Source organism: Plecotus auritus (genome assembly GCF_963455305.1).
Source record: "Plecotus auritus genome assembly, chromosome: 10".
NCBI lineage: Eukaryota > Metazoa > Chordata > Mammalia > Chiroptera > Vespertilionidae > Plecotus > Plecotus auritus.
In genome coordinates this window covers 30364083-30384554 of record NC_137785.1, presented here as the reverse complement: position 1 = coordinate 30384554, position 20472 = coordinate 30364083, and the positions used below count along the sequence as shown (strand labels likewise).

The window sequence follows — 20472 nt, the reverse complement described above, 5'->3', positions numbered from 1 at the left end:
CTGAGTCCCAGAACTTCATAAAACACATGTACAGTACAATTTCCGGCTGAAAATTACAGAGGAAAGTGTATAGTCACAGCCCTGTAACTCAATGCATTTCTAACAAAGCCACGTGAGTCAGGTCTTCAATTACACCTCACGCAGGGTGGCCAGGACTGCCAGCCACAGGCAGGCGTCTGGAAAAACTGCATGGAGCTCTGCCAACCAGATGTGGGTTGGTACCTGGGTGCTCTGATGGACTAAGCAGGGTGGTGGTCAACCATGCATAGTTTGGTGTGCAGGGAGTGATGCTTGGGGCATTTTCCAAGATAGTGAGTTATTCAGAGGTGCTTTCCTGTGTCTATTAATGTTTTAGAAAATTTGTTTGGGGGCTTGTAGTTGATGGGCAAAACATTATAATTGTTGCTGTTGAAAGTGATGAGAAACCTGCACTCGATTAGCGTTGTCCTGTAGAGTATCTCGTTTTCAGCACCAGTGGGCAAGACTAGCCAAAAAGGGCCTTAATTTCTCACACTTTAGAGGCAGCAGCGCCCCCTAGTGGCCATTGGGCCCCCACAAGGGAGGCAGATGCTCTAGAAAACACAGTGGGTGTCCGAAGCTGGGACCCAACTTCCAGCCTGGATGAAGGAAGAGGTGGGGTCTCAGGCTGTGCTCACAGGACTGGGTGCTCCTGTCTCCATCCTACAGGGCCTTCTCCTGTGTTGGCCAAAGGTGGATGTCTTTTTTTCTTATTGGGTATCTACATTCATTTTTTCTGGAAATAGCAACCCATTTTCCTTTGGGGAACCCCCCACACTCATGTAGTTCTTGAGGGTCAAACCTCCCTGCCACCTCATGTGTTATGTGTACAGTGATTTGATAAGGGATGAGCATATGGCCCAAATCTGTCCAGTGAGAGCAGGCCTGGGGCTTTTTTGCTATGGCTGTTGGGAAAGAAGCATTCCCTTCCCTCTGGCACTAAGTGGTCCATGGTGTGTAAACCCAGAGGTGGTGGTGGTTGTTGTTGCTTGGGGGGGGGGGGGGGGGCATCTCTGTCTCTGCTTGTAGGGGAGGCTGCTTGGATGTGAAACTGATGCAGAGAAAAGCAGATTTGCGAGGAAAACAGGCACAGTTCTGTTAAAAAGAAATATTTGAGCAGCTGGATCCAACAGTACCTGAAGCCCGATGCTTCAGGGCATCTCCAGTTATGAATCAATTCTTTTCTCCTAAGCCAGTGGGAATTAGAGGTCATGGTCCCTGCCTGGTTTGTTCCAGGCCCTAATTCCTTGTTTCCTTCCCTCAAAATATTGCTTCTTACATTTGCAAACTCAGAGGCCACATTAATCAAAACCAATTTTATTATTTAAAGAACAGCTTTTCATCAGGGATACCTAGATGGGGATCCCCAGATGGCAGAACAATATTTACATGCGGGTCAGGAAGGTGAGTCTCAGGTAGTCCCAGGGCTGAGTGGGCCCGCCACTGTGGAAGACAGGACCCTGGAGGGAGGGTATCCTTGGACTTGTGGGCTGGGCCCAAGAAGAAAAAAGTTCCATCCCAGGCCCAGAGTGCTTCCCACCATGTGGGGCTGAGGCCACCTAGATCAACTCGGGCCCTGGAGGCGTCTGCAGCCAGGAGAAGCATCAGGTCAGAGCTGAGTCAGCATGCCGCTGGCTTCGGAGTGAATCTGGGGAGACAATTGGGGCCTTCTGAGGTCTGAGAGGCTTCCCTGAAAGTCCCACAACTAGCCTCCTCTTCCAAGAAGCCCTTTGAAATGCCTCTGTTCCACAGGGTGCCTCTTCTAGGCCTGAGCAAAGGTCTCCAGAAAACCCTGCCTCCCCTTCCCCAATGAGAGTCCCAGACTTTTGCATCCTCTGGCTCCACCTGGGCCCCACTTTCACCTTTATGGCCTGGAAGATCCACTCCCGGAAGTCACTGACTTTGGTGTAGACGCCTGGCTTCTGGGCCAGGGCACAGCCAGTGCCCCAGCTCACAATGCCACAGAGCCGCCAACGTGGGGTCCGAGAGATGCTGTCCTCACACACGAAGGGGCCACCACTGTCGCCCTGGTGGGGGAAGGGGAGGCAAGGCTGGAGGTGCTTTCGGATGGCCACAGGCTGTGGTCACAGAGTCATCTGGCCCTGAGGTAGGGAGTCTGACCGCCCACTGCCCTGTGCCTCCATCTCTAGAGTGGCAGGGTCAGGGGCTGTCCCCCACAATCCCTCACCTGGCAGGCATCGATGCCACCCTCAAGGTAGCCAGCACAGAACATCTTGGGCTTGATCTGGTTCCCGTAGAAGTCAGGACCGTTGCAGACATCGTTGCTGATTATGGGGACTCGGGCCTCCTGGAGTACCCCAGCCTGTTGGCCTGGGGGTGTGCGGGCAAGGCTGGGGAGAGCTGGTGAGCATGCACACCCCCCTCCCCTCCTGGTGCCCATCCCAGGCTCCTCAGTGTCCCTATGGCCCAGGGCCAAGAGGCACCAAACCTGCCAGACTGCTCTTCTCTGGCCCAGGTCAGTCTCCCTCATGGCGGCTTCCCAGGCAGAGGGTGGGACTCACCGTAGTACTGTGTGTTGCCCCAGCCAGTCACTGTACAAATCTTGCCATCCACCAGGGCCTGGCCGGCAGCTGGGAGGCACACGGGCTGGATGTATTCTGTGAGAGAGACCACGCTGGTCCAGCCCTACCTGGAACCAACGTCTGTCCAGCTGCCTCCAGTGCCCCTGACACAGCCTTTCCTCTGTTCTTTAAAGCAGCTACAGCAGCAGTTGCTGTCCACTGAGAGCTCACTCGGTATCTGGCACCTTCCTGTGTCAGTTCCTTCCCTCTCCATCAGCCCAGGGAGGAAGAGGACTATTACCCCATTTCACAGAAGGGGGGATGAGGCCAAGGCACTTGTTCAAAGTCTCACGATGAGTCAATGGCAAAGCCAGAATTTGAACCCAGATTGCCCAATTCCCAGGCCGTGTTCTTTTCTTTTTTTTTTTTTTTTTAAAAAAAAAATATGTTTTTATTTATTTATTTATAGAGAAAGAGGAAGGGAAAGGGATATAGAATCATCAATGATGATAGAGAAACATCGATTGGCTGCCTCTTGCACACCCCCTACTGCGGATCAAGACTGCAACCCAGGCATGTGCCCTGACTGGGAATCGAACCTTCGAACTTTGGTGCAAGGGACGCTCAACCAATTGAGCCACACTGGCCAGGACTCATATTCACCTTTTTAATCATGCCAGTAACCCTAGGAAGTCCTTTTTATGATGAGGGCAAGTACAGCACAGAAAGGTAATGCCACATGCCCCAGATCACACAGCTGGCAAGCACCTGCATCCGACGGTGAAGCTGTTACCCCTCAGCTGTGTTTTAAACCCAAGCCACTCTCACCCCACCCCCTGTGCCTCATGGATACTTCCTTACTTCAGTGCTGTTAACCCCTCACTCTTCACTAAAGAGGAGACTTTATTTTGTTTTAAGGAGAAAAAGAACATGTATCACTCCCTTAAATGGAAAACCAGTATCATGAATCATTAAAAAGAAAATAACCATAAAAATAAGTACAATGCAAACCACAAAATGGTCCTGGCTTCCCTGGCACACAGCCTAGGGGTTGCAGGCTGATTCCAGTGCCAGGAGGCCTGGGCTCCAATCTCTGCCATTTGCCAGCTGTGGGAATCTGAGACATTATTTACCTCCTCTCTGTCGGGACCTCTCCCCAGGTGGAAAACAGGATGATTAAAGGATCCACCCTCCCAGGCTGCGGTGAAAACTAAATGAGCTTGTGCACGGGACCTGAGAACAGAGCCTGACACAGAGAAGGCGCCGTGCAGGTGTTTGTGTTCATTCCTCTCATCACTACATCACTTTATTGTACTCTCACTATTATCATCAGACTGGTGCCTGTCGGAGGCCCATCACCACCACCATGGTTTTTATTGTCATTACACACAATGGCCTGCTGAAAGCTGAAGCCCAAGGCCTGCCCTCAGCCCCCCAGGCAGGCCTGGAGAAGTGTCAGAGACACCCTGGCCCCCCGTGAGTCTTCCTCATTGGGAGCAAGGGAATGCCCCAGAGAGCTGCAGGGGAATGACTCTTAACTGCCTGATTCATCCATACATTTAAAACACTGTCTTCATTTCATTTGATTGGGTTTTGTGGTAAAAAATGTTTTTGATATAGAATTCATATACCACACAATTCACCCACTTAGGATGCACAGGTCAATGGTTTTTAGTGGGCTCACAGATGTTGAATAGCATGTGGAGCACTAGGAAGGTACAGTCCAGCACCACAATCAATTTTAGGACATTTGCACCACCCCCAAAGAAACCCTGTGTCCTTACCTATCACCCCTAATCTCCCCATCCCCAACCCTGGCCACCACGAATCTGCTTTCTTTATAGATGTGCCTATTCTGGACAGTCCTTATAAACGGAATCATATAGCGACCTTTTGTGTCCGACTTCTTTCTTAGCAGAATGTTTTCAAGGGTTGGCCATTGCGTATCACAGAAGTGGTTGTTCCTTTCTATGGCCAAATAGTATTCTATTGTATGGATTGGCCACGTTTTTATCCATTTGTCAGAGGACAGACATGGTCGTTTCTACCTGTTGACCACTGCAAACAGTGCTGCTGTGAATGCTTGTGTACAAGCTCCTGTGTGGACACGTGTTTTCATTTCTTTGGGGCGTCCCCCAGGAGTGGAATCGCTGGGTCACATGGCAACTCCGTGTTTCACTTTCTGAGGAACTGCCAGACTTTACAAAGCGGCCGTACTAATCATTCCCACTTGGTGGGCACCCACTTGTGTCCCTCAAGAGCATTTCCCTTATCACCGTGGACTCCTAGGCCCCTGGTCCCTCCTCTGACCTCCCGGCCTCAGGAGTCCCCAGGCCAGGGCTCAGCCCCCAGACTTACCTGTAAGGGGCAGGGGGCTGGAGAGGTGGACCAGAGCGATATCATTACTGTTCTCCTCACTGTTGGGATCCCGAAAGGGGAGATAGCCCCCGTGGTAGACTACTGCCTGAACCCCCATCTGCAGGCCGTGGGGTGAGGCCTGGGCAACAGCGCCGGCAAACACACGCCATCGTGACAGGACCCGGTTCCGCCTACCAGAGAACAGGAGGGGAGGGTGGCAGCCTGCCTGGAAACAGCCTCCCCACCTTGCTGCCCCCGCTACCCTCCTTAGTGCCGTGGGGGTCACTTACTCAGGGAAGCAGTGGGCAGCTGTCAGCACCCAGTCTCCAGAGAGCAGGGACCCGCCACAGAGGTGCGCGCCATCATAGCGAAGGCTGACTTGCCATGGCCACCTGCCCAGGCTGGTGTCCTGGCCTCCCACAATGCGGTCTACGGGCAGCTTCCTACGGCCACAGTCTGTGAGAGAGGGGAGTCAGGGGGAGCGGGGGCCTGGGAGCCCTCAGGGCCAGCCCTGCACCAGGGGGTCTGAGAGAACACGCCCCACTCCGGGAGTGTGAGGGGTGCTCCCCCTTGGGGGAGTCTGAGAGGACACGACCTGGTCCTTTGAGGACCGAGAGGGTATGGCCTGCTTGGGGTTGTCCGATGGGACAAGGCCCTGCCCTGGGAGATCTGAAGGGGACAGGGACCCATCCTTGGGGGACATGGTCCTACCTTGGTCTCAGAAAGAGGGTTCTGAGTGTCAGGGTCTCACCTTGGCAGATGGTAGCCAGGAAGCGGCCCCTGGGACAGTCACTGTAAGAAAGACAGGGATGGGGACAGAGAGAAACAGAAAGAGGCCAGTTCAGACAGAGAAGGAAAACGAGGAAGAGCAAGTAGGGGCGCCTGGGGAGCTGCGGGGCCGGGGTGTGTGCCCGCACCTGCCCACTGCCCTCCTCACCACACGGAGATGACCTCGAGCAGCCTCCGGGCGTAGGGCAGCCTTCCCTCGTCCACACAGAAGAAGCCTGACGTGCCGTTGGCACCCGCTGTCCGCACATCCAGCTCCGAGTGGGCCAGTGCCCTGGGCAGGGCAGGGGTCAGGCCTGCTCCTCCCATCCTCCCGCTGCCACCCCTCCAAGGGGCACCCCGTACCTGAGGAAGCCCATCTCCTCACAGCTGAGTCCCGCCACCCTGGCATTGGAGCGTGAAGAGCACAGTAGCCGCCACGTCCCCTCCGTCTCGTCAAAGACTGTGAGCCGAGTGTCTGCTGGGCTGACCTGCACTGCGGGAGACAGGGCGGCCGCACGCTCACCCCCTGCCCAGCCCTCCTGGCTGCGCTCCGCTGTGTGTTCTAGTCTGAGTCCCGGCAGGGCTGATCAGAGCACCCCATCCCCCCCCCCACCCCCCGCCCCCGCACTCCTGACTGTGTCCAGAAGGGCACGGGACAAATTAGACCAAGGAACAGCCGCCCAGGGACTTTGGCTGGCCCTGCTGGGAACAGGGAAGTGCCTCTTTCCACAGGACTTCCTAAGCTGGCTGCTCACGTGCTGTAAGTCTGGGACTTTGCTGGGACATTTGGAAAGAGGGAAACTGTTTCAACCAGTCCCCCAAGGGAATGGTGTGTGAGGCTGCATGTGCTGAGGCCATCTTTGCCCACGTGAGGGAACAAATAAGCCAACATAGAGGAAAGCCAAGAGATTTCTGCTAATAGTTTTAAGCTCCTTGATGGAGCCAGGCTTGAAGAACCCCCAGAAGTGGTTGAGTTAATCATTCCCTTTTTCATTTAGCCAGTTTATTTTTTTTCTTCCATCTTTTGCCATCTGAGGACCCTTGACTAATACATCAGATTGCCAAAATATTTAAATAGACATCCTATAGTCTTAAATTTAAAAAAAGAGGAAAGGATAGGTATCTTTCCTGTAGGACTTGTCAGAGCCTTGAGTATATTAAAGTGCATGATAATTCTCCAAGCAGATGATGTAGTACTCATTCATTCACTCATTCATTCACCAAACTAACTAAGCTTTAACTAGACACATACTTCATGCTTAGTCCTATGAGGAGTGATGCTAGGTACACAAAGATTACTAAGACAGCCCTCACCAAACCGAAGTCTGGGGTGAGGGAAATAACAATAAACATCACCCAACAAGGCACATCCTCACACAGAGACGAGGCGGGGCAGGGACACACAGGAGGGCTGAACAGCGCCTGGAAGGGATTCCTCCTGCCTGGCGCTGGTGGTATTGAAAGCTGATGTCCTCTCAGCTCCCCACACACGGCCAGAGGACCCTTGTTCACCCCTAAGCCAGGCCACAGTCCTTAGTCATATTTATTTACATTCCCCACTCAGTACGTGCCGGCTCTAGTTTAGGCAGTGAACAAATCAGACCCCTGCTCTGTGGCATTCAAAGGCCACTAGATGAGATGGATAAGGAAAGGTACAGATAAGGAAAATAGATCATGTGTCACCAAAGAAGGGGCCAGGGAGACAAATCAAGCTTTGACAGAGTCAGGGTGCTGGTGTGAGTGGTGAGGTTGGGGTGACGCTGCGATTTTCAATAGCTGGGAAGGAAAGTTCCCGAGAAGTGGTAAGGGAACGAAGACCTGAAGGAAGTGAGAAAGAAAGTTGTGAAGAAAAGTGAGGGGGCAGAAAACTAGGCCAAGGGAAGGGAATGCAATTGCAAAGATCCTCAGGCTGGGGGTGGGGACTGAGCAATAGCAAGGAGGCTGGAGCAGACTGAGCGAGGGGAAGGTGAGGCAGGAGACAGACTGGATCAATGCTAGGACTTTGCTTTTACCAGGAGTGAGGTGCTCCTGGGGAGGATCTGAGCCAGGAGGGCTCTGACCTGCCTAGGGTTCACAGGCTCCCTCTGGAGAACAAAGTGGGGGGTTGGGGGAGGAGGGACTGGAAGCAGGAGATAGAGGTGGCTGTATGTCCAGGAGGGAGAGGATGGAGGCTGGGCCAGGGTGGAGCACTGGAGGGGGAGAAGAGTTTAGATTTTGGACAGATTTTATAGGTGGAGCCCACAGGGTTTGGGGACAATTGGATTAGGGAAAGAGAGGGGTCAAGGGCAATTCCAAAGTGTTTGGCCTTAGCCACTTGAAGGACTAAGCTACTACTGACAGGGTTGGGGAAAGCGGGAAGGTAGGTTTGGAGGAAGATCGGCTGTGAGCCTCTCCTTTTCTGAGAGCACGTTCTAGGACAGGGGTGGGCAAACTTTTTGACTCGAGGGCCACAATGGGTCCTTAAACTGGACCGGAGGGCCGGAACAAAAGCATGGATGGAGTGTTTGTGTGAACTAATATAAATTCAAAGTAAAGGAGCGGAGGGGAGAGCAAGACAACCCTCCGCTCTTTCGGCTCCGCGGGCCGGATAGAACAGCCAAACGGGCCGGATCCGGCCCACGGGCCGTAGTTTGCCCATGGCTGTTCTAGGACCCTGATTCCGGTGAAAGTCACTTTTGCATCCTCTCAGGGAAAACCCAGTGAGACCACACCAAGCCGAGCAATCTTCCCCAAGCCCCACAGATTTGGGCAAGGACTTCCAGGGAGAACCCTGTCCTGCTGAGGACCTACTGTGCCCCAGCGCTATGCTACATGCTCTCTGTCACTGTACCCCGAGGCCACAAAGGTCATCCCCATTTTCCAGATGGGTGAGTGGAAGCTTGGGGAGGTGAGGTGACTTGTCCCGCATCGCCAAACGAGGCAGAGAGGATATGTACTCAGGCCCCAGTGACTCCAAACCCCAAGCTTTTAAAGTTGCCCTACACAGTCTCTTAGGCAACTTCCCCTCGTAAGGGTGAAACAATAACAGTGCAGAAATAATCATACTGACTACGTTTCCTGGGGATGTCCATGGGCTGGCCCCATGCTATGTGTCTTATTCTCTCCCATACCATCCCGGGAGGTAGAGACCATTTCTATGCCCATCTTACAGAGGAAGAAACTGAGCCTCTGAAAGCCTGGGGTGGGGGGGCAGGAGCAGGCTTGAAGGGGTTAATGGGGGAAAAGGGGGACATATGTAATACTTTCAACAAAAAAAGATTTTAAAATTCTATATAATAAAGAGGTAATATGCAAATTGACCATCACTCTAACACACAAGATGGCCCCCCCATGTGGTCAAAGATGGCCACCCCCATGTAGACACAAGATGGCTGCCACAGATGGCCAGCAGGGGAGGGCAGTTGGGAGGGACCAGGCCTACAAGGGAGGGCAGTTGGGGGAGATCAGGCCAGCAGGGGAGGGCAGTTGTGGGGGACCAGGCCTGCAAGAGAGGGCAGTTGGGGAGGACCAGGCCTGCAGGGGAGGGCAGTTGAGGGGAACCAGGCCGGCAGGGGAGGGCAGTTGGGGGCAATCAAGCCGGCAGGAGAGTAGTTAGGGGGTGATCAGGCTGGCAGGAGAGTGGTTAGGGGCAATCAGGCAGGCAGGCAGGTAAGTGGTTGGGAGCCAGCAGTCCTGGATTGTGAGAGGAATGTCCGACTGCCTGTTTAGGCCCGATTCCACTGGGATCGGGCCTAAACGAGCAGTCGGACATCCCTCGAGGGGTCCCAGATAGGAGAGGGTGCAGGCTGGGCTGAGGGACATTCCCCCTCCCTCCCTCCGTGCACAAATTTCATGCACCGGGCCTCTAGTAATAAAAGTAAATAAATAAATTTTTTTTTTTTTAAAAAAAGGAAAAGAAACAGCCTCAGAAAGGATGTATTTTTCCAGGGGCCTAAAAAACTGGCAAAGCCAGGATGTGAAACCGGGCCTGCTGACCTGCATACCCCCTGCTCCTTCTGTGGGTCTAACAGAGACCCTTACTTGTCCCCACCCCAAATACACTGATCCACGGCCTAGCTAAGAGCTTCCTGGCTAATAAGATGAAATACTGCCATTTGCAACAACATGAATGGATCTTGAGAATATCATGCTGACTGAAATAAGTTAGACAGAAAGAGTCAAGAACCATATGATTTCACTCATATGTGGGATATAAAACTAAAAGCAACCAATGAACAGACAAGATAAACAAACAAACAAAAACAGACACAGACAATATGGTGGTTACCAGAGGAAGGGGGTTGGGGGGTAAGTAAAGGGTAAAAGGTCAAATATATGGTGACAGATGATTTGACTTTGGATGATGAACACATGATGCAATATACAGATCATTTTTCATAGAAATGTACACTTGAAGTCTATAACCAATGTCATCCCAATATATTTAATTTTAAAAAGGCGTTTCCTGGCTTGCTTTCTTGATTTAATCATGGCCCCTTGCTCTGGGGTTGGGCAGGGGCTTCCTGGCACCTCTCTTGGGTGGTACCCACCACCCCCTGAGTTCCAAGACCAAGACTTGGATTTGAAATACCAAGTGGGGTAGAGTAAATTCTTATTTTGAAATAAATGCTCCAGAAATGTGAATTCCAAGAAGTATGAGGTTTTAGGAAACCATTATTCACTTTATGATTGTGTTTTAGGGAAGGTGGAGGGGGAAGGAATATAAAATGCCCCCTCTAACTATTTTTAAAGCCTTATTTTGTGCCACTGTTTCTCACTTTTAAACACTTTATTCTCATTTGTATTATTTTAATCAATGCAAAGTGTGTTCTGGGCCACCTGGCTTGCTTACCAAATTGTCTGATATATTTAGAAGTGTGACAACCCCAGAAAAATGAGGCAAGGATATAGTTTCATTTTTTTTGTGGGGATTTTTTGTTTGTTTTTTGTTTTGTAATTTCCCAGCGCTTTTTGAAGACCCCAAGTATAGCTGAAGGGCAAGGGTGCTGGGCCTGGCCTGAGCTGGTCGTAACTGTGGCCTGTTACCTTCCGCTCGGTAAAGCCCAGGACAAGTTAGTTCATCTTAGCGGTTTGTATTTGTGCTCAGTCGTTAAGCAAAGATTTCCTGCCCTGGCCAGTTTGGCTCAATGGATAGAGTGTCGGACTGCAGACCAAAGGATCCTGGGTTCGATTCTGGTCAAGGGCACGTATCTAGGTTGCAGGCTCCTCCCCAGCCCAGGCCCTAGTCGGGGCATGTGCAGGAGGCAAACTCTCCCTCTCTCTTCTACTCTCTCTAAAAATCAATGGAAAAATATCCTCAAGTAAAGATTAAAAATAAATAAATTCCTGAGCATCCACCATGTTCAGGACACTGTCTGGGGCAGTAAAAAAAAAAAAAAAAAAAAATGCTTCAGGAGTAAATAATCCACTGTGAGTGTGAGGAGAGTTTTACCTGGGCAGCAGGATGGCCATGGACTTGGGGAACATGCAGTCTGGGAGTGCCCAAAGGCCTTGCTCAGGGAAGTTAAAACCAATGTTTACCAAGTTGGCTGAGAGCCAAGCCCTGCCTGGATCATTCTGTCCTCTAATTCTCACCCCGAGCTTATAGATGAGAACATGGAGACTCTGCCAGGGCCCCCACTTGGCAGTGACACTGCAGAACCCCAAAACCTGCCTCTAGGTACGAGCTGGAAAGAAGTGGGTGAACAAAGGTTATGGTGCCAGGAGGGTCCTTCAAGGGTGTGAGAGTGACAGGAGCAAGTGTGAAATGAGGGCAAAGAAAGGCCCTCACTGGGAGCCCAATGGTGGTGGGGAGCCATGGAGGGACTTGGCAGGGGCATGATCCCTCCGCCCTGCCCCTGATGTGACATGTGGTCTTGGGCAAGTAAGTGCACTTCAGTGGCCTCAGTTTCCCCATCTGGGGTGATGATAATAGCTCCAGCGTCACCAGGCTATTGTGCAAGGGCCACAGCCAGGGCCTGGCATATGGGAGCCCTCACTACGGCAGCTCCCGTTTCGTGAGGGGCCATAGCACGTACAGGTTCTGCATAAAAGCTGAACCCAGCTGCCGAGTTCCACACTCCAGAGCTTACTAGCTCTGTGACCTGCAGCATATCACCTGGCCTTTGTGTGCTTTGGTTTCCCCATATTAAAATGGGCTGTTGTGAGGATTTAATGAATTGACACCTGTAGAGCCAAGGCCTGTGCCTGGCACATGTAAGTGCTGGCTTGACCACTAGCACTGATGTTGGCTTCCCTTGTCTGGATTTTCATTTCTTCTCTTAATGTGAGCTGAGTCCTTTATGGAAGTAGATGAGGCGCATGGGAGTGAAAAAGATATCCCATCACCCAGCTTCCCCTTCCTTCCTGCTGTCTGGACCACGAAAAGGCAGCGTGAAGTTAGCATTTTGGGCGACTCATTCATTCATTCCACAATGAGCTTCTGTGCCTGTTTATCAGTGCGGTCATTCTCCCTGCCTGCTGCAGACACAGCTCCACTGGGCACGTCTAAGGGCTATGCCTGTCCCATCATTGGTCAGTTGTGTGTTCTCTCTGGTCCTCACTTTCCACATCTGTGAATGGGATGATAGCAGCTACCTTCTAGGGGAGCTAGAGCGTTCACTGGTTTCATACAGTGCCTCTCAGACATGTTTTGTCTACGCTCTGCAGTAAACATAAAACCAAAAAACAGTTTTCCATCATGATGAGGCCTTGAACTTCTGTTTTCTGAGGCAAACCATCCCATGGCTCTGAGCCTCAGTTTCCCCATCTTTAAAATGGAGAGAATAACAGTCCCACCCTCATAAAACCAAAATAAAAGATTAACAGGAGTTTTTCTTACTGAGACTCATTCGAATATTTTCTAGTCTCATCTATTTCATACTTTTTAACATCCGATTTTCAACTCACTAATTTAATTTTATGATACATTAATGGGTAACACATTTAGAGTCTGAAAAACACTGTGTTAGACAAGTGAATTGCTTACAGCAGCACCTGGTCCAGACAAGCACTCAGCACAAGTGCATTCATTCAAAAATCCTTCCACTGAGCTCCCACCAGGCACAGGTTTTCTTCAGGGCGCCCCAGAGGGTCCCAGCCTGCTTTACTCACCTGGATACAGTGGCTTCTGATCACTCCTGAGTAGAACGGTCACTGCAGAGAAGGCAGAGGTGAGGGCAGGTAGGCTGGGGCCGCAGGGGCAGGGGAGGGTAGAGGTGCAGGGAGCCACTCTCACCAATGGCCCAGGATGCTGCCCCGATGCCTGTCAGGAGCAGCAGCGTCCCTGCAGTGAGAGCTGCTACCTTGGATCCAGAACAACATGGCACAGTCCGGCCACCTGCAACAGAAACCATGCTGGGGCCACTGCCAGGCCTGTCCTCGTCAGGGTGGGGTCTGGGCATAGGGTCAGCTCTGTCTGCCCCCACATGTCTGAGCCTACCAGGCCCAGTTGGCAGGGCTGCCTCTCCCCTGCAGCGAGGACAGCCAGGTGTCCAGCTCCTCAAGGGTTTCAGCTGGGAAGGGGAGTGGCTGGGACAGCTGCCACCCTCGCTGCCTGCACTCCTGGCATTTCTCCTCCCCAGTGACGCTGCTCTGTAGCTCCGTCATCACGCTGGGACATCTCTTCCTGGACCTCTCACTTCTGCTAACTTTCCCAGACGTTTCTCCTGGGGGCTGTGACTCCTGACCTTTGCCCTTTTGGCAGCTCTCGTCCCTGCTGTTTCGCATTCCCTCACTGCCTCATTTCTCTCTAATGTTCCAGACCCTCTGTCCCTGGGTACCAGACTTTCCCCACAGGACCCAGCTCCAAGGTCAAGTTTGCTCCTGGAGGTTAAGAACTTAAGTTTGAAAACTTGCCAGCCTCACTTCTAAATACTGACCTTCCCCACCCTTAGCTGAGACCTTGGGACAGGTGACATCACCTCTTTGAGCCTCAGTTTCCTCACCTATTTAATGGGCATCCACCCTCTAAAAATAATACTTTTAAATAATAAAGTTCTTTTAAATAATAATAGCCAAACTCTTATCAGATACTTATTATGCTCCAAGTACTGCTTTAAATGCATTAATTTATTCAGTCCTTATCTCAGTTATGAGTCCCATTTTTCATACAGGGGAAACTGAGGCCCAGAGAAGAATCACATGCCTGAAGTGACTCAGCTAGCAAGAGGCAGTGTTGGGTCCTGAACCCTGGGAAGAATTGGAGCTGGGGCTCAAATGTACAACCACTAAGCCATGCTACCTCTCCCTGTACATAGTCCCTGGCATATAGCAAGTTCTCCAAAAGTGCCTTTCAGTCATTAAAGCAGTGTGGTCCTGGCAACTCCCTTCACCTCTCTGGGCCTCAGTCTTCTCATTGGTAAAATGGAGCCTTATTCATTCATTGTCCCATTGAGCATCTGCTGTGTACTAGGTACCATTCAGGCTCTAGAGGCACATCCCAAAACAAGATGGATGAGATGCTGGCCATAGGGCTCACATTCTCATGTGTGTAAGATGAGGGGGAAGTGAACAAGTAGACAATAAATGAACTTGATAATTTCCAGTTGTGGCAAAGACTATAAAGAAAATAATTCATGTCGGGGGCAGAAGGTAGCTTCTGTAGGGTGCTCAGGGAGGGCCTCCCTAATAAGTGATTTTTTTTAAAATACGGGTTGGTTTTTTTTTTTTTATTGATTTGAAAGAGAGAGGGAGAGAGAGATAGAAACATCAATAAGAGAGAAAGCTCATTGATCGGCTGCCTCATGCACGCCCCCTACTGAGAATCGAGCCTGCAACCCAGGCATGTGCCCTGACCAGGAATCAAAACAGTAATCTCTTGGTTCATGGGTCGATGCTCAACCATTGAGCCACACAAGCCCAGCCCTAATAAGTGACTTTTGAGCTGAGGCCAGCCATGCAAACCTTAAGGAAGAACACTGTGGGCAGAGGGAACAGCATAGTCAAAGGCCTGAGGCAAGAATAAGCATGATCTGTTAGAGGGCAAGAGAGGCCACTGATATGGCCAGAATGGCATGCACTTGGGAAGACAGTGGAACCAAAGCTGGGGCCAGCCAGGGAGGCCTGGGACCTGGGGAGAAGATGGATTTTATTCCCTGTACAACAGGGCCCCTGGGGATTAAAAGCCAACCCCTTTGCTAGGCATTTCGGAAGGAACAAAGAGAAAAGGCTGCTGAAAGCCTTCAGCTGGGCCTGGCATGTGCCTGACTGCCCTTGGCACCTGCAAGGCACTCCCAGGGCTACAAGAGATCCCATTCTCTCATCTGTGGCACAGTCGTCTGGCCGATAGGCACAGGGCCAGCCAAGCACCCAGAACAGAGCGGGGAGTGGTTCAGGACCTTCCTGGGATGGCCACTGTCTGGGTGTCTTAAGAATTTGAGAGCCCAGCGGTTCTCGTCAGGCACGAGAGAACACTCCCTCCCTCCAAAGGGGCCCAGCTGGCAGACCTCGCCATGTCTCAGGAGGGCCTCCCGGCCCACTCCCAACTCTGTACCCAAGCACTTTCCTGGTTCTAGTGGGAGGTCCTGGTTCCTTTGTTTTCAGCTGTGCTCTGCTGCGCCTGCTAAGGCAGAAAGCTCTGCCCCCCATTCTCCTATGACAAGAGGAAGAGCCTCCTTCCATGCCCTCTGGTTCAGGGGACTTCGAGCAACCCCCCAACAGGTGCCTCTGGTGGTCAGGAAGCACCCTCACTCTGAGAGAAGACCATCCTTGTTGTGATTCTATGGGATCCACCGGGCCTTTTAGATCAGTGAGCCAGCTCCCCGCTCCCGCCCCCCCGCCTCCCCCCCCCCACCACCGCCGCCCCGACTTCACCCAGAGGCTCTGCTCTGCACTCCTGCAGGGGCACCTCCTGCCCCCACCATTTGTCTGTAAAACCCTCACAAGTGACAGCTCTGGCTCCTTGTCTCTGAGACTCTACTCAGCTGACGGCTTCATGTCTCAGTCCCCCTCCGACCCAACTTCAATTTCCTGAATGGAAGTCCCCTCACTTAAATTCTGGGACACCCAGAGGTCTTTCCTTCTACTTCTCCGACAGTGCCTTCTCCATCTCCTGACCTATTTATCTCTGAAATCTGGAATTCACAGAGCGGGTTGTCTCCCCTGCCTCCACAGCCTCAGTTTCCCTTTTCTGTCCCAGGCCATGATTTTCCTGCAGATTAGGGTCCTGCAGCCTCTTAGATATTCCCTCCTGGAATCTTCTAAGCCATTCACACCTCAGGTCCCACACTGGCCTCCATGTCTCCCCAAATCCCAGGTCGCACCTGAAGCACTCATCCTCAGGCCTGCCCCTCCTCTGCAGGACACCTCCCTCCCTTCAGAGCTTGCAGGTCCCCAGCTTGCAGGCCTCCTGAATGTTTCCTGTCCACCTTCTTCTTCCCTGTCCCTCACTCCATCCAACTCCTGGCTCAGTCTCCCCCTCTGGTCCAGCCTCTACATGGAAGCTTGGGGGCTTTTGCTAAATATCAAACCCAACCTGTCCCTACTTTCCCTAGAACTCTCCGTGACTCCCCAATGTTCCACAGGACATAGTCCAAGGCCCCCAGCCAGCAACCCTAGCATAGAAGCACGGCTGGTAGAGATTTGAGAGTTGAACATATATTTCCCCTAACCTGAGAGCCCTTCCAAAAAACAACTGAAACCACAGACTTACAAATAGACGTTAGAAAAGAGCAACAACGAATAACAGACAGCACCATCTTGTGGAGAGACCCAGCACACCCAGGCATCTGCCTGCCCCTCATCAAAAATAGTGGGAACAGACCTCGGTCCCACTGCCACACCTCATCACCCTCTCAGCTCCATTTCAACTTTACTTCCAGGAATACCCAAATTAGCCATGTGCCACTGCACTCCCAGCAGTCTGTTACCTGCCGACATTTAGCTAGGCCATTCCCTCTGCCTGGCACACCCTCCTACTCCCTCCTCATCATGAGTGTCAACTCAGATATCACCTCCTCCAAGGCTGAGTCCCCAGGAGCACCAAGACCCTCGAGTTGGGCCTAACACAAACCGAGCAACCACTGCAGCAGCAATGGCTCTCAACCCGCATGCCAACTCACGGTCCTGCCCTACAGATCCTCAAGTCTTTGCAACTGTTCGTGAGGAAGGTATTGTTATCCCCACCCTGGCTTATGGGTGAGGAAAAGAGGCCCAGAGAGGTGCAGCCACCTACCCCAGGTCACCCAGCACATAAGCACAGCACCACAACCTTTTAGCATCTGTGTCCTGATTTGACCACACCCTCCAGGCAGACTCCCCTGCAAGACTGGGCCTGAGCTGCCTGAGGACGCACTGGAGCCCACTCTGCCTCAGTTCCCTCTGTACCCAGACCTGTCTCTGTCCATCCTTCCCATCATTTGCAAAATGGAGATGGTACCCAGGCACACCTCACAGGGTGGTGTGAGTATTTAAATGCAGGGAGCGCCTTCTCCTGAGCCCCTGGAAGTTGGCCGCACTCTGGCCATCGCTGAATGGTTGGGGGTCTGAGTGGCTAACTGTACTGAGATCCAAGGAGCCAGTGATCCACACTGATCATTGCAGACAACACACTCAGCACTTCCTGCATTAAATACTTGCACCACCCTGTGAGGTGTGCATGAGTACCATCTCCGTTTTACAGATGAAGACAGAGGCCCAGAGGGTTAGGCATACTGCTTGCTCAGGGCCTTAAAGCTAGAAAGCACTACTACCTAGGACCGAACCCAGCTAGCCTGGTTCCAGGAGGAAGAGAGGGAGTCCGCCCGGGTGGAGGGCAGGGAGGAAAAGCCGCCTCCCACCCAACCCCCAGCTGGCTCCCATGTGTGGAGAAGGTCCAGATAGCCAGGCTGTGGGAAGCCCTGGCTGGGGGCTGCCAAGAGCCCTTGAGAGCCAGCCACTCGGCAGTGGCTTCTTCCCATTGCCCTGGAGTAGTTTCTCTGCTCTCTCTCCCCTCTCCTTCCATCCTGCCAGGTCCAAAGTCCTCCCTCTGCTCTTTTGCCCACAATGCCAGGCGGCAGGAGGAATGTCGGAATTGGTGGGGGTCTCAGATCCCCAGGATTCCAAGTCTGCTGGCCTCTGTCATGAGCTTTGGTTAACAGCATACATCTCACATGCTAAGCCCCTGCCGTCATGCTGCTCCCAACCTCACACCCTGCCCTGCTGCTGTCACTGCTCCCAATAACCTCATGTGGCATTAGGGCCCATGCTTGACCCAGGGGGGAAACTGAAGTCCAGGAAAATGATGTCACTTGCACAAGATCATACAACAAAAAAGTGGCAGAAGCAGATTCAAACTCAGGCCAAAAGGTTCAGCTCCAGAGTCTGTGTCTTTAACCGTAACAGCCAGTCTCCCCACCATAACCCCAAATGAAGGAGAGGCCCAGGGTCAGCTGAGGAATTGCTGGGAGGTGAGGGGAAACTGAGGCAAGGAGCCTGGAAGGTCATGCGGGGTAGCAGGTGGGCAGGTGGTGGCACAGACTCACAGAACATGTGGTTAATAGTTAATCGGGTGGCGAAGGCTTCAGAGGGGGTGGGGATGGGCCCAGGAGGAGTGCCAGAGAGAGGGGGCTCCAAGGGGGCGGAGGGCTGGAAAGAAAGCACAGAGGGAGGGGGCAGTCAGGCAGAGCCAAAGCTGGGGCTCACGGAAAGGGGGACTTACCCTCCTTCTCCGCCATGTCACAGCCTCTTGTTAATGATTCCCCGGCTGACCTCCTGGGCCGGGGCAGGACCTGTGGGGAGATGAACGGAAAGGCAGGGCCTGGGGAGCCCAGCCCAGCTCCAGTGCCCCCAGTCCCAGGCGCCCATCCAGGGAGGCTGGAGGACCTGGGCCCTGGCCAGAGCACGCCGTGATCACGGACGCAGATTAGGCTGGGTTCAAGGATGGGGTCAGTGTCTGACTGGTGGCCAGGGAGACACCTGGATGGGCAGGCTGGGGGCTCCCATGCCTCAGCCTGGAGGACAGAGGACTGAGGGTCTGAATTCCTAAGCAGAGTGGGGGCCTGAAATCCTGGGCCCTAGGGAAAGATGGTTTTGGGGGCCAGGACTCCATGGTATGAGGTTGGAGGGGTGGAGGGGCAGGGCACCTAGTTCTGAGGGAGAAGGAGACTGGGGCCCAATCTCTGAATCTGAAGAAGGGGGGGGGGGGGGCTGCTCTAAGGTCCTTGGAGAGAAGTTAGAGAGCCCACTCTTGGGGTCCCTGGGAGTCCCTCAGTTGGGAGGGGAGCATTAGGCTAGGTGGGAGTGAGGGGACCCCTAGCCTGGGGACTGGAACTGAGGGCCCTGGTCCTTACCCTGGGGTCCGGCCGGTGGGGGTGAAGCTGAGAGATGGTGCCAGTTAAGGGTCAGTCTCCAGGCCTGGGCAGGAGCATGGTGGCCCCGCGGCGGCGGCCAGGAGGCAGAGGCAGCGGCGTGGGGCCTGCTAGGCCTGGCTGCCTCACCTGAGGAGGAGGGGGCTGGGCAGGAGGCGGGGAAAGGGGTGTGGAGGGGCGGGCAAAGGGATTGGCAGCGCCAGAGGCCACCTGGCTGGTGGGGCAGGGTTTGCAGGGGCTGGACCAGGGGAGCCCAGCCACCTGCCTCCCTCCAGCCTGAGGGGTGGATCCAGGTATGCCAGTCAGGGGAGGTGGGAGTAGGGGCCGGTTTGGTCTGGGGACATGGGTTTGGGGAGACAGAGTAGGCTGGGGTGCTTACAAAGACTAAAGAATGGGGATATGAATTAGAGGGGGTCAGACAGAGTGCCCCAACTGCCCTGCTCCTTCTCCTGCCTCCTGCCCAGCCCCCACCCTACCCCAGCTCAGGCCTAACTCTGTCCCTGCCTGCACACCCCGGCCCCTTGCAACACCCCCTGTCCAGCTCCTGAACAAGGTAGTCCCTGTCCCTTCCCCAGTTCCAGGCCCTGCCCCAGACCCGTCCCCCGCCCCAACTCTGGCTCCAGCCTCTGACCCTTCCCAAGTCCCCTGCCCAGTCCATCTGTTTTGCCCTGCTCATACATACACCGCCCCCCCAGCCTCCTCCCCCAGCTGCTTTCCTACAAGTCACGGGGGCTGGTTTGCTTTGGCAGCCTCTCTGCTGCCTGCAGCAATGACCTCTGGAGCCTGTAGAGTCCTAGGTAGGGGGGAAGGGGGCTTGGCCCGGAAAAGGCAGCACTGAGTGCTGAGGCCCAAGCCAAGTGGCCGGAAGTGACCAATGGCAAATACACACTGTCACACTAGTGGTCAAGAATGATCCACGTCACACCCCAGGTCCAGATAAACAGCCAGACACTATCAGACACCTGACTGTGGACAGCCACATAAACAGACCACAGCTCTCACCCCAGCTAGGCTGTCCTCGCACCGTCAGACCCACCTGCTCACCCCACTCAGCCACAGCCTCCCACAGGGGACACACTGGTGTAGACTTGGTGCTGCTCAGCCCCTCGTCTCTCCCCTCTCTCTCCTTCCCCCTCTCCAACTTGCACCACTCCAGAGAGACCCACACTGCTGAGGAATGAGGGAAGAAATGAAATGGAGTCACTATAGAGGGCCGCTACATTTCTGAAGTCAGTTAGGGTAAGGTATGAGGAAACAATTCTATTTTTGCTTTGACTACACTTGAAACTAGAACTTTTAGACTTTCCAGCCGTGCATCAGTGGCTGGAGATATAACCCTATAGATCACCCTCTGAAGAGCTTAGGGAAGAATGTTCATGTATCCAGACCCCTGACATCCGATCACAACTTCAGACCCGTTCAGAAGCCAAGAATGCAGAACGGACTTTCCCCTCACGCATGTGCTTTTTACTGTATGAACTCTCTCTCCATTGTTATCTCTTCTTGGGAACTCTCTGGGTATCACATGATAGTGTTTATTT

General features: G+C 53.1%; 1 protein-coding gene across 6 annotated transcripts; it reads right to left on the bottom strand.

Moving 5' to 3' along the window:
* Positions 1-1315: 1315 nt before the first annotated feature.
* Positions 1316-19069, bottom strand: HPN (hepsin). 6 transcript variants are annotated; one of them, XM_080643421.1, is made up of 13 exons: positions 18914-19069; positions 18283-18352; positions 12883-12984; positions 12759-12800; positions 6030-6159; positions 5836-5958; positions 5650-5690; positions 5189-5354; positions 4899-5089; positions 2541-2636; positions 2207-2349; positions 1881-2045; positions 1316-1666 (listed from the first exon to the last, which is right to left on the bottom strand). In XM_080643421.1, the coding sequence occupies exons 2-13, from the start codon at positions 18296-18298 to the stop codon at positions 1628-1630; spliced, it is 1254 nt and encodes a 417-aa protein (XP_080499547.1). In that variant the 5' UTR covers positions 18299-18352; positions 18914-19069; the 3' UTR covers positions 1316-1627. The 6 variants fall into 6 exon arrangements, with proteins under 6 accessions (XP_080499547.1, XP_080499551.1, XP_080499548.1 ...); XM_080643425.1 differs by having other exon boundaries at positions 4899-4915; XM_080643422.1 differs by having other exon boundaries at positions 5816-5923; positions 18914-19068.
* Positions 19070-20472: the final 1403 nt, after the last annotated feature.

What these genes read in the sequence shown, in the direction of transcription:
- HPN (XM_080643421.1), bottom strand. An exon ending in GAGGAGATGGGCTTCCTCAG is followed by an intron (nt 5,959 to 6,029) that starts GTACGGGGTGCC and finishes TGCCCTGCCCAG; the next exon opens with GGCACTGGCCCACTCGGAGC. An exon ending in GGGCAACACACAGTACTACG is followed by an intron (nt 2,350 to 2,540) that starts GTGAGTCCCACC and finishes GCACACCCCCAG; the next exon opens with GCCAACAGGCTGGGGTACTC.